At 44.3% G+C, this 12,769-nt stretch overlaps 1 protein-coding gene across 1 annotated transcript; it reads left to right on the forward strand.

Moving 5' to 3' along the window:
• The first annotated feature begins 1,059 nt into the window (after positions 1–1,059).
• On the forward strand, positions 1,060–11,489 carry bmp16 (bone morphogenetic protein 16). The gene is made up of 3 exons (XM_042487360.2): positions 1,060–1,609; positions 6,775–7,151; positions 8,920–11,489. Exons 2-3 carry the CDS (start codon positions 6,782–6,784, stop codon positions 9,993–9,995), a joined length of 1,446 nt encoding a protein of 481 aa, XP_042343294.1. The 5' UTR covers positions 1,060–1,609; positions 6,775–6,781; the 3' UTR covers positions 9,996–11,489.
• The last annotated feature ends 1,280 nt before the right edge of the window (positions 11,490–12,769 follow it).

The raw sequence follows: 12,769 nt of genomic DNA on the forward strand, positions 1-12,769 counted from the left end.
ATGTGGTAAATGGCATTATTCTCACTTTTATCTCACATTTCAAAGAGTGATTTATAAAAGTGTACTTAATCTAAAATTAAGCTGATTCAGTTAATGATGAAAAAAAATATTTAAAGTGTGTGCTACTGGAGCAGAGCGAGTGTGTGTTTGTGTGTAAAGTTAGGATGGGACAATTACTCAGCCTCGAGGATGAATGAGGTCTGTGGATGAGGTTTTTTTTCTGTGTGTGTACGAGAGTGGACAGGAAGAGCAAGTGGAGGGGACAGAGAGGAGGAGCAGAGGGACGTGGGCAAGTGATTCTCCAGATGAGATCTAATATGTGAGACGATGCATCCTAAAGAGACGTTTTCTCATGGGCCCACCCCATGAATACAGATTCACCCTGCCACCCGCTCTGCGCTGGAAGGACGGATGCACCTTGCTTCATCCCGTAGTGAAGTACAGCTTTTTTTTTTTTTTTTTTTACCTCAACGTTTACTTCCATCCAATCACGAAACTCAACTGAGGTGACTTCATGGCAGCTGTTATGAGTCATCCATTCATACATTTCTCTTGTAACTGACTCTGTGTGCTCTTATTCAGAGTCATGGGGCCTCGTATTTATAATGTCGGGGAGATTGTCTGCAAGCATGTTGGCCGAAATGTTGCCAATGGAAAGCAGCAGGTGAGTTTGTTAAAGGAGGAATTGTGGGAAATAATCAGTCTGCTTCTGAGTGCTGACCTCGAGGTTATCTGGAACAGTCGTATGCATGTTTATGTGTTTGTAAAGGGGTGTGTTCATGTGTGCTTTAGTGCATCGTTGTCTGTTTGAGTGTGTTTGGTTTGGTTTTAGTGTGTGTGTGTGTGTGTGTGTGTGTGTGTGTGTGTAAGAGAGAGAGCGATAGCAGCCTGTAAATGTGCTGGGGCAGGTCTTTGTGACATCACTATTTGGGAGGATCTTAGTGGCCAGGAAAGTCAATTAGTCTTAAACTGAGTTTACCAGCTGGGCACTTAGTATAGTTGAAAAAAAGCAACAAAAAATGTGTGTGTATGTGTGTGTGTGGGGGGGGAGAGAGAGTGAAAAAGAGAGAGAGAGGAAAAGGGGAGGAGATACAAAAGGCAGGAACAGAGTGGAGAGGAAGGGAGAGAGACATAGTAAGGAGGTTTAGGAACTAAAGGGAGTTGGTGCCGGTGATACATTACAGTACAGACAGACAGATAGACAGACACAAGTCATTTTCCTCCTGCAGCTTCCACATGCACAGCGGCGACACCAGTGTGTTTCAAACAACCAGTGCAGGCGACAGGGAAAGGGAGTTGCCCACTTGCAGAGGTCAGGCAGGCAAAGGGGAAGCCGGTGGATGTTTTTAAGAGTTTGCTTATCTGACACTGACAACAGGATGAGAGGCTGAGCGAGGGAGCAGAGAGTTGAGAGGATAACATGGAGAGAGTCCATTTACATAGGAGACATACAAGAGACAGACACTGGTTACCTTGAGAGAGGTAAAAAAGAGAGAATAGTCCACTTTGTCCACTCTGTCCAAAGGAGCGGGAGCGAGAGCCGAGGGATCGTAACACTGGAGCTCAAGGATAAACCATGGACTCTGCATACATCCCACCACACCTGGACGTGAGTACTACATCCCACACACACACATACACGTCTGTCTGTCCTGTCAAGCCACAGGCCACAGGAACTGTGCTGCTGAAACCATTAGTCACTCTGGGGAACAACACACACACATGCACATGCATACGCCGCTGGCACACTGTGTTGCTCAATCAAAATCTTGTCCAGGAATAATGCGGCCATTATGAGTTCAAAGAGCAAAATTCGCCACCGCTGCAACATACACAGGATGAATTGGCCCTCAGTGTTAATGTGAAAAGCAGAGGCGTGTTTTTGTTCTGTATTTCACATCGGCTCAGCTGTCAGACGCACGACAAGAGCAGTCTCTGAGCTTTCAGCAGTCACGGGTTAGATATGTCAGTGTTTCCATTGATGCTTGTGTGCAGTGTTGTGCCTCAGCGGGGCCTCCTGTTAACCACAATGCACATGTGACACTGAGACCTCCGGGCATCCCGCACCGACACAAAAGAGGAGAAACGGAGGAAGAAAAAGGATGAAAGTTGTAAATTCAACCTGTTGATGAAGCCAAAACACAGTGTGAGTGTGTGTAAATGTGATACTTGATCAGTTTGGTCAAGCTGCGAAGCACTGGGTCTGCTCCAGCGCTGAATGTCCGCTCAACCACACCAGTGTGAGTGTGTGTGTGTTTGTGTGTGTGTGTCTATTTCCAATCGCTCTCACATATTTACACCCCAACTCCTCCACAGTTCTACATCTTGGCGTGTGTTTGTGCGTACGTGTTAGTGCTCACTCTGCCTGGCAGTTAGCATGTGTTCAATCCATGTACTGTTCTTAGCGTGGACACATGTGCGTGTTTGACGTCTGGGTCATTAGCGAGCTAATTGGTCCAGATGGGATGAATTAGAGAGCCGCTCCAATAGAGTCCAATAAAACCTCGCAGCAGCTTACCTGGAATATTGTTCTAATGATTTCATCTGTTACGCCTCAGAGAGCACAACCACGACTTAGCAACTGTTTTGGACATTTTTCACCCCGCCCCCTGCCCCATTATGTATTAACTCCACAGCTCAAAGTCATGCATTAATGACTACTTAAGTATGACGAGTATTGTGTAGTCATAACCTCACAGTTAATTATACGGACTGTGGCGCCCGTGCTCAGTTTATATGGTTGCAAGTGGAAAAAGAGCGGCAATGATCCTCAGAAGTGTTCTCAGGTGTGCAAATGTGCACTGTACATCACATTTGGGCTCATGAGGCTGTCAAACATGACATATTCTCCAGTATTTGAGTAAGCTCAAAGAGAGAAAATTCACCCTGTGGCATGTATGCTGCACATATCGTGTTCTGAAAGAATGAGACGGCAGCATAGAAAAATGAGAGCTGGAAGGGGAGGGGGGTGGATCAGGGAGAATGAGAGGAGGAATTTGGGAAAAGAAACACGGGAAGAACAACAGGAAGGGAAAGTTGAGGGACCAGGAGTAACATGAAGACAGCGGCGGTGGATAAATCAGCCGGCTGCGGTGACACTCCGGCCCTCTGGCCCCGGCAGCAGTCCACCGCACTCTTCCGCAAAAACACCATTCATTTAAGGCCGAGAAAAAAAGTTACATTAATGTGAGAGGAGGGGAAAAACGAGAGGGAGAAGTGATGCAGAGAACCAGAAAAACAGATACTGTTAGCAAGAAAGAACGTAAGACAGTCAATCAAAGAATCAAGAAAAAGGAAGGAGGACACAGAGAAGAGAAAAGCAGTTACGTATTGTATGACAGTGCTGCGCACAAAGCAAAAGGACAAAGTTCGAGGAATGCAAAGAGGAAGGAGGAAGGGGAAAGGGAGCAGGGTTTGAAATAAACAGATAAAAAGAGAGGCAGCTAGATAGAAACGGCAGGGGTTAGGAACGGACGTTGGAGGTCAGAGGTTTTAATCAACGAGTTCAGAAAGGCACGGGGCAGGCCGGCGACGACACTCGTCTGCCGCGCGCCAGGGTCACGCCACTGTCTGCTGGGGAGGTCAGGTCAACTCTAATATGTCTAACAGGCTGAGCTGCATGCATGCACACAGGGAGAAGATGCACATACGTTGCTGCTGAGGCCCCCCAGCCCTTCATCTCACCTTATCAAGGAGCCATTCATCAAACAGCTCTGTCCTCTATCCCCCAAGAACATTTGATTAGTCCAACTTCCTGCCAGAGGGAATAAAAAAAGCGCACAGTGAGGCTGGGATAGTCAGATAGAAACGCATGAACTTCTGGGGAGCTGTAATCATTAAAATGTCTGTTTTTTCAGCTGACTGGAATGAGTCGACATAAGCACATGACACACGAAGATGCTAAATTAAGCCTGGATCCTCTTTGCGTGGTTTAAATTAGAAACAACCAGTCATAACACAGACACCCAGGGAGAACAGAGGCTGTATGTATGTCAAAATGATGTAGGGCAAGCTCACAAACTTCTCTCTTTTCATCCGTGTTTCTCTGCCTCGTGCAGGCCGCGACACACCCTGTGACGACCGAACCTTTGAACTTCAGAGTCGCCTGGGTGGTTTTGTAGGTGAGGAAAGTACAGGAGCGAGGTGGTGTTGTTGCCCTTAATCTGCTTTACAAGCCTCCACGGTATTATGGGAGAGGCCATCCAGCAGTGTCTAATCTGTAATTGTCCTCTGCCTTGTTGCCTCAGGTAAAACAGCCCTGGGTGGGGCTGCGAGAGGTTTAATGGATAACCAGCAACAATCCCACGCTTGAAGGTGGCTTATTTTCCCAGGCCTGCCCTTTGAACCGCACACCACATAAGCAACACACAACGCATAAAAACATACACACCTTCACACCTGCGACCTCCTTTTAACCCCTTTTCTGACAGTGTGGTTAGATTAGCGGTCATTACAGTGTCATTATGTGTTCGCTCGGCCATAAACACACTCTGTTATCTCGCTGTGGAGGTCTTAATCAATTCTCTGTCCCTTAGAGAGATGAGATACGGAGACAGAGGGAGATATGTGAGAGCTCAGACAAGGAAAGAGATAAAACGTATGTGATAGACAGGTGCACTTTGAAAAAGGATCATTTCTTTATTATACCAGTCAAACATGTCATCAACGGGTATGTGATTCAGTTCTGCTCTATTATGTCTCACTTAAATTCATTTGCAGTTCTGTCTTGTCTTGGGATGGTCAACAGGTTTTATTCATTCATGCTGACCCTTTTACACCTCATCTCGACCTCTTTAGGTTGAGGTGAGGTGTAAAAGTTAATGGCCCTCTTTAGGTCAAGAGGGCCATTAACTTGCTGGTTTCTAATTACTGGCTCAGTTATTATTAACACCTGCACTACAGAGTCACAGGGTGTTAGCCAGCTCGTAGTGGTAATTGCGTGACCCGCTGTCTGTGTTCGTGTTCCCGCACTGAGCATAGTCATGGAGGAAGAGTTGAGCTAAACACTTGTTTTGAGTCAGATGAAAGACGACCTCAACACAGTCAAGTTTAGTTTAAAGGAGCACTCTTGTGGCATCTTTGGGGTTTTGCTCATAATTCTGCTTCAGTAATTTAAGCATCGAATAAATGAAGCAGTTGTCAAGGTGGCAAGAAGGGGAGATCATTTCGAGGCATGTTCGGCACAAACAGCAGGAATCCGCCTCCCTACATACTGTGCGGTCCACATGTATTTGGGTTGGCACATCCTGATTGGCCAGCTATGTGTATGCTTTCCTCAGTGTGCAAATGTGTGCTTGTGATTAGAGGAGTATGGCCTAAAGAGGAAAAAGGAGTCCAGTGGAAGGCTCCACTTGTGCTAATATAATTAGGTTTTCAGAATCGTAACCGTCGTTCTGAGGACGCCCTGAGAGAAACTGCCCAACTTTTTCCTGTTCGCTTCGCACGGCCTATAGAATGCTGAAGTGACAAATGGTTAGCTGGCCAGTGGTTGGTAGAGCAACATCACTTTTGCTTTGATGAGTCAAATTCACATTGTATTTCCACCTTCGTGTATACGTTTAGGAAAAGCCTGGACTTTACTGTCGGTCTATTCTTTGATCTGATTTTTTGCAAAAAGCACTAATGAAACCAGGCATTTCATTTTCTGCAAATCTCGGCTGTGAAACAAGGCATTGCATTACAGATGCAAGTGCTACTCTACATTATTCAGCTTTTCACACATCATCAAAATTTAAATCAGAATCATCATAACATTGGCATATTGCATGCACAGAACCTCCAAAGAAGAAAATATAAGTGCGTAGCTCAGATTCAAAAACATCTAAAATTTTGACTTTCCAAAAATTCTACATACAGACAAAGCTCTTCTCTTTCCCTTCAACAATATACATCAATGCCAAGGTATGTTTTTATTCCTCTATGGGAAGATTATCCTCCTGGCCTGCAGAAGTCTAGTGGCAATGTGCAGAATGGTGCAATGTAATGCTTTTGAACACACTTCATCCACATATTAACAAAAGAGTTCTCCTAGCACCAGAATTCAAAAAGCAGATTTTAACCTACAAATTGGATGTTTTATGGGGGTTTTGTGAAGGTTTATTTACATCCTGTACCTGTACTATCAAGGTTAATCTATTAAGGCCTTTAAATAAAAAGCTTTCTGTTTTTTCACTCACTTAGTTAAAGTTATAGAAAGCTACTAAATGTATTAATGCATATATTCTCCAATGATTTCAAAAGGAAGGTAGTTATTTGTCATTGTGACTCGCCTCTCCAACTCTATTATATGTTAGTAGAGGCCTTTGATTAATGTTAGATGTCTTTCATAAACAGCACTGTGAACCCCATCACCCACAAACACACAGCACGATTAAATTACAGATAGACACTGTTTAATTACTCCTGCTTAGGTGTCCTAGTAGATATATGGGCCCTGAGGGTAAAAGGCTTGCCATAAGTAAACAGAGGAAAAAAAACAAAGTGGCACTGTTTCTACAGCCAGGAGTAACAAGCAAACAACTTCATATGGAACATGTGGACAGTAAATTTCTTGAACATATGCCACATGACGACTGAAGACTAATGAGAAACTGGTGTGTCCAGGAAGGAGATGACACAAGCATGATATACAGTTTCGCAGGATCTCAGAGGAGCTATCTCTTTTGCAAATTACATATTGTGACCAAACTGATAAACGTGTCTTCAGAAGTTTGCATTTTTTCCCATCACACCTGTCCTCCCATCATTTCTGCTCACTTCTCTGTCTCTCTCCAGGTCCACCATGTTCCCTGCTAACCTACTGCTCCTCATGGTCCTGCTGCTACCTCAAGCCTCATCTGGTCGCCAGGGTGGAGACACCAGCAAAATTGACCATGGAAGAGTGGCCCCGGTGCCTTCCTCCTTGTTGCACCCACCAGCTAGCTCCCTCCTCCAGGAGCCCAGTCTGGCACAGACCATCCAGAATCTCCTCCTGAGCCGACTCGGCCTGCAGTCTCAGCCCGACCCTCGGCCTGGAGTGCCGGTGCCCGGCTACCTCCTGGATCTTTACCGCTTCCACCAGCAGCAGTACCATCTAGTGGAGGATCCTTTGTTTAGCTTCCCCAGCCAGCACATCCAAGAGGCTAACACCGTACGAAGCTTTCACCATAATGGTAAGCTCAATGGCACATCACAACGCCATGCTTATTTCACTGGATATAAAACTGTGATTCAGATATTTGATATTGTTTGACTTGTTTGGCCTTTTAACAGATGCTACTTATGCACTCTGTGGAATTTATTTATTGCACAGATGAAGTATAAAGATCCTATTTATGACAGTTGCAGATGTTTGTTGTGACTCACTGTTGAACAATCTAAACACTGAGTAAGATCCATCTGTGTGCTCTAAGATAAGAGTACACACACAGGGTTGACACAACCCTAAAGTCTTCTTTCAAAACATGTGTGAGAGAGCGTACTTGGATCCAGTGAGGGGAAGTTTGTTTTGGACTCTGCACTGCAGTCCTGATCATGGCTGGATTAATCTTTTAGGGGGCCCCAGGATCAACATTTGCTGTATGGCCCCTGCTGCTCCTCTACCTACCATTCTGTGTCAGCCATCTCCAAGGTCCAATTAATTTCAGTGCAATCTCATCTGGAATTCAACTTATCTTTTGTTAGTATGTAGTTTAATTTGATTGACACAGCTTTATTAGCAATGAAATATACATTATGTTGGGAGAGTAAACTAAAGGCCAAGACACACATCAAATAACGAGTGGTGGTGAAGGTTGACCATTACGTCGCCTCACTTTGCCTTTGTCTTGGCTAAAAAAGACACACCATCGAGACTACTGTCAATGACCACATAGTACATACATGCTGCTGAAATAACTCCACACCAGCGGGCGGTGGTGTTCTGTATTTGTAATTTGAAAAGGAAAACTGGAAGACTGACAAGACAGATTCAAGACAATAGTTGAAAGAATAGATCATATTTGCCATGCGCTAGTGAACAATAACACAGACTATTACAAACTGCTCCTGCTAAAGAGCTCAGTGGCTTCAGACCTAATCTTACCGAATTTAACAAGTTTGTTTTGCTCTACCTTCCTCTTAACCTTAGGCATTTAGTCACCATAGAAGAATAAGGCTTTATCTGACATTTTTGGCAAAATTTAGTTATTCATATATCCTTATTCTGTGACAACTTACTAACATTATGTGAGGTGGGTTTTTCTTTAGTTAGATGTGTTTTTGGACGATTTATTTAGAAAACAAAAAGGTTCATACCCTTTATACCCTTTGGAATACAAAACTTTGAAGGTAAATATCTCAAAACTGCTCAGACCACAGATAGAAACTCGTAATTCTAAAGTGATGATTTGTTTTCTTTTCTTGTTTGCATTTTGCTTCTTGTGCACTTGTGTCAGTAATTTCACTCACCCACAGGCTCTGCCATCTCTGACACTGATTCAGCTTGCTGCAGTATTTGAACCCAGAAGTAGGGTGGATCGAATCGCTAAATGCATGCTGGTGTAGGACAAGTAAAAGAAGAGAAGAAAACACAATTACACAAGCACATACAGTACTTCACACAACCATACATGGCTATAAGACAAACTTGAGGCCCAATACATCTTTTTCTTCCTTAACTTTAAAGTATCAACACATCCAGGTACAAATTAAGGCTTTTAGCAGTTCAGTTTACTCTATGTCCTCTAGCAAAGGGTAAAAGTTGTGACTTACAGTGACAATAAGAGTTAAGCCCATAGTTACAGATCTGCAATGGTAACTTATTTGCTGATATTGGTAGATAGTTTGGCAATTTTCCTGGTTATGAGACCATTCAAGAAATATCATATTTCATACTAAAGTAAGTTTAAACCACTCTAAACTTCCACACCTCTTTGTCTCTCCTCTTCCTTTTTCTCCCAGAGCCCCTTGGAGACAGTCCTATAGCAGAGGATCGTAAGAGGGTGCACATATCCTTCAATGTTTCCTCCATCCCTCAGGATGAGAGGGTGCTCTCCGCTGAGCTTCGGCTCCTCCGCAGTGACAGAGCCTCCCTGGGTCCTGGGGCCCACAGACTTAACCTTTACCTCACTGAGCATCATGGGGACCCTGAGCCCACCCTGCTGGAGACAAGGTTACTCACCACTGGCCTCCAAAGCCATAAAACAAGTGGTTTCTGGGAGGCTTTTAGCCTGAGGGCAGAGCTTCTCCATAAGGCCCTTGCTGGGACTGGCAGCCTGGGCTTCCTTCTGGAGGTCAGGCCTGAGAACAGCACCACCTCACTCCCTGACCAAAACCTCTCCTCTGCTGCAGGTGAGGAGGAGACAGAAAAACACAAACAGGGACACCTGAGGGTATGCAGGTCAGTGGGTCAGGACGAACACAGCTGGGCCCAGGAAAGACCTCTCTTGGTGACTTATAGTCATGACGGCCGTGGAGAGCCCTTAGTTAAACATGGCAGGAGGACCCCCAATGGAGGCCAGAGGATGAGAGGGAGAAAAGGGACAAAAGAAAGGGCCAGGAGCAGCAGCAAGGGCCGCAATAGAGACCAAGCATTGGGAAGGGGTAGGAAAAAGGCGTATTCAGTGCCGGAATGGGGGGTTGATAAAGGAGGGGTCAGTTGGAGCGACCGTGGAAGGGTGAAAAGAAATGGTGGTCGTGCTGCTAAACTGAAACGCCTTTCCCGCAACAGATGCCGCCGTCATCCTCTATATGTAGATTTCAACGATGTGGGCTGGCACAAGTGGATCATTGCACCCAGCGGCTATGACGCCTTCTTCTGCCTGGGAGAATGTCGCTTTCCTCTGGCTGACCACATGAACTCCTCTAGCCACGCCATGGTGCAAACTCTGGTAAACTCTGTGAATGGAGCAGTGCCCCGGGCCTGCTGCGTCCCCACCTCCCTTAGTCCCATCGCCCTGCTCTATCTGGACCCTCAAGACCGAGTAGTGCTGAAGAATTATCAGGACATGGTGGTGGAGGGCTGCGGCTGCCGGTAGTGAGCTGGAGGACTCACCCAGCGAAAAGCTAGACGTGGATGGAGGAGCATCGAGGGAATAAGACAGAAGCATGAAAAGGCAGATTTTGGGAAGAAGAGACTGTGGAAGCCAAATTACTGCAAACAGACATGGTGATTGATAGAGACAAATGTAGCAGCGTAGGAAGGTATGAATGGAGAGGAGGGCAATGAAGAAATGGCTATAGCAGCTAAATCTTCAAGCAAGAAAAAGGGTCAGGCACAGAAAGAGAAAGAAAAAAGTGAGAGAAACAGACAAATCTGCCACAGCACAGGAGAACTGATCAGACAGCAAGGCAGAGGAAGTAAAATTATGGTCAAAACTGCCAGCAATTACGTTCCACTTTCACCAATTTACCGATGATGCTGTTTACACCATCAGCTGACAGGCGACTTGTTCTCTCACAAGAAGCCAGCGCTTTAACATCAGAAGGTGTCTGTTCTATATTCCAGTGTTTTGCCACTCATCGCACTCTCACACAGCTGCCAGACAGGCACATGCACATGTGTTTAGCAGCAAAAATGGTAATAAAAAATACAGAGTAGGCAGTCGTGGACACAGTTTAAGCTTTGCAGCAGAATCCTGTGACTTCCTGATGGACCTCCTGATGATCATCAGCATTTGCAATACGACGATGACACTAGCATCTAAACTCTATGTGACAGTGTTGTTTCTGCAGTATTTGAACCCAGAAGTAGGGTGCATCTGTTTTTATGAGCGTTAACATACTGACAGACTGTCCCACTCACAAGCACCCCAAGCTATTTAAAACCAAAACAATAATGCTGAGGAACTATTATGCTATTGTTTGAATGTACTACTATCACTATTATTTAAAAACGAGACTTTTTTTGTACATTTCTTTTGCAGACGTGAAGAAAATCCAAATGATGGTTGTCTTGTGATAATACATAATTCCACTGAATGGCGATTCTAACTTAAAAGACACATTATGTATTTAAATAGCAGCAATATGGTGTATTTAATCTTGAAAATATTTAAGATATGTGCACTCAACAGAGCATACAGCAAACAGAAAGCCTGCCCTCCACATGAAGTAAGTTATGGTAGCTTTCCATCCGTACAAATTATCAGTGTATTGAATCAACAGTATGTGTTTCTTCAGCCTCCCACCTTATCACTGCACACATTTTGGTGTCCTTCACATGTAGCAGACATAAGTGATGTTGCCTTTAAAAGCTCAACTAACAAGTCAATTGAAAGCTCTGTGTATTGTAGCTACTGAAGTGTTTAACAACAGGTGTCTTTGCTAGTTGTGTCTGCATGTGTCAAGAAAAAAAGGACTGACATTAAAACTGGGACTCTAGTGCCTTTCAAACAGGGGCTTTAAAAGTGTTCTCTGCTGAGCTTAATAATTGTTTTTCAGTGTTGCATTTTTCTCTCTAAATGGAAACATTTAAGCAACAGCTTGTAAAATGTTTGACAATATACCTCTAATAAACAGAGCAAACAGCACACCTGCCATCTGACTTTTCATTTGGAACATCATTTTCTCCTTTTTGCAAGTTATTTCCTTTTCTTGGGACCTGAGTGCATAAAAAAGCTTGCATACATGTTTCTTCAGCTTACATAGGAATTATTGCCATGTTCATAAGAATAAAAAGAAGCTGGAAGTCCCACAGAGAGATCTAAACAGATCTGTGTGTATGGTACTGCATCTAAGGAAGTAGCTTGAAAATCTTACATTGAAACAGCTGTTAGGTTTCAATGTAAATCTTATCTGCAAAGCACATTGTTGATGCCAAAAAGCAGTGAACCAGAAGGAGAATGTAGATGGAGGGAATAAAAGGGAGGAGCAGAAGTTTCCACACGCGACTGCAGGTCATTTTTCAGTGACAGGGTCGAACCAACTCAACAGCATCTTTCACCTCCACATTCCTGCGTGTTTGAGAAGAAGTTCCTGCCCTCTGCAGTCCACCAGATGGACCAGCTCACTGCAGCTACAGGTGAGTGAAGCTGACGACCTGTGGGGGGGCACGGTGTGATTTGGTTTGTGCAAGGTAGAGAGCCAAAAGAAGTCCTGTATGTCATTCATTAAAGGAGCAATGTGTTGAAATTAGTAGCATCTAGCAGTGAGGACTGCTGATTGCAACCAGCTGAAACTTCTCCATGTTAGGATTCCTTCTGTGTTCATTGTTCTGGAGGTTTTAACGGGAGCTGAATTTTCCACAGTGGTCTCTTCCTCTGCTAAAACAAAATGACCCAGTGATTTAAACTGGTAGAAACACCGAGTAAAGCAGCTGCACTTTATACCTCTGTGTTTTCCCTATGCTGTTTGGTCCATCACAGAGGGCAAATATGAAAACATGAAAATGTCAAAATTCAAAATGAAGTTATTATACAATGAACAAGCTCATCTCTCTCTCACTAATTCAAATGACCTGCACCTAACTAATGCAAACACCTGTGCCCAATCAGTTCAGTCACCTGCTGTGGCCTTTATAACCCTTTCTCCTCTGTTTGCCTCAGATCTTTCGAAAATCGACTAGCTTTGTCTTTTAGTGAATGGCTCGAACGAGAGCCAATTTTTGGTTTGTCGATTCTAGGCTACTGTAGAAACATGTTGCTGCAACATGGTGGACTTCCTGGACCCACTCCAAGATATAATATAAACGGCTCATTTAAAGGTTAAAAAAAATGACAAATGTCTTTGTTATGTCGTGCTTGAACTACACTGCACTGCCCCATGATATCCGGTTGCACCTCTTCATTTGTCCATATCCATAATCTTTCAG

The sequence above is a fragment of the Plectropomus leopardus genome, chromosome 6, assembly GCF_026936395.1.
Source record: "Plectropomus leopardus strain MGB_pleo_1.0 chromosome 6, ASM2693639v1, whole genome shotgun sequence".
In the NCBI taxonomy this organism is placed as follows: domain Eukaryota; kingdom Metazoa; phylum Chordata; class Actinopteri; order Perciformes; family Serranidae; genus Plectropomus; species Plectropomus leopardus.

What these genes read in the sequence shown, in the direction of transcription:
- bmp16 (XM_042487360.2), top strand. Translation starts at nt 6,782, where the DNA reads ATGTTCCCTGCTAACCTACTGCTCCTCATGGTCCTGCTGCTACCTCAA. An exon ending in ACGAAGCTTTCACCATAATG is followed by an intron (nt 7,152 to 8,919) that starts GTAAGCTCAATG and finishes TTTTTCTCCCAG; the next exon opens with AGCCCCTTGGAGACAGTCCT.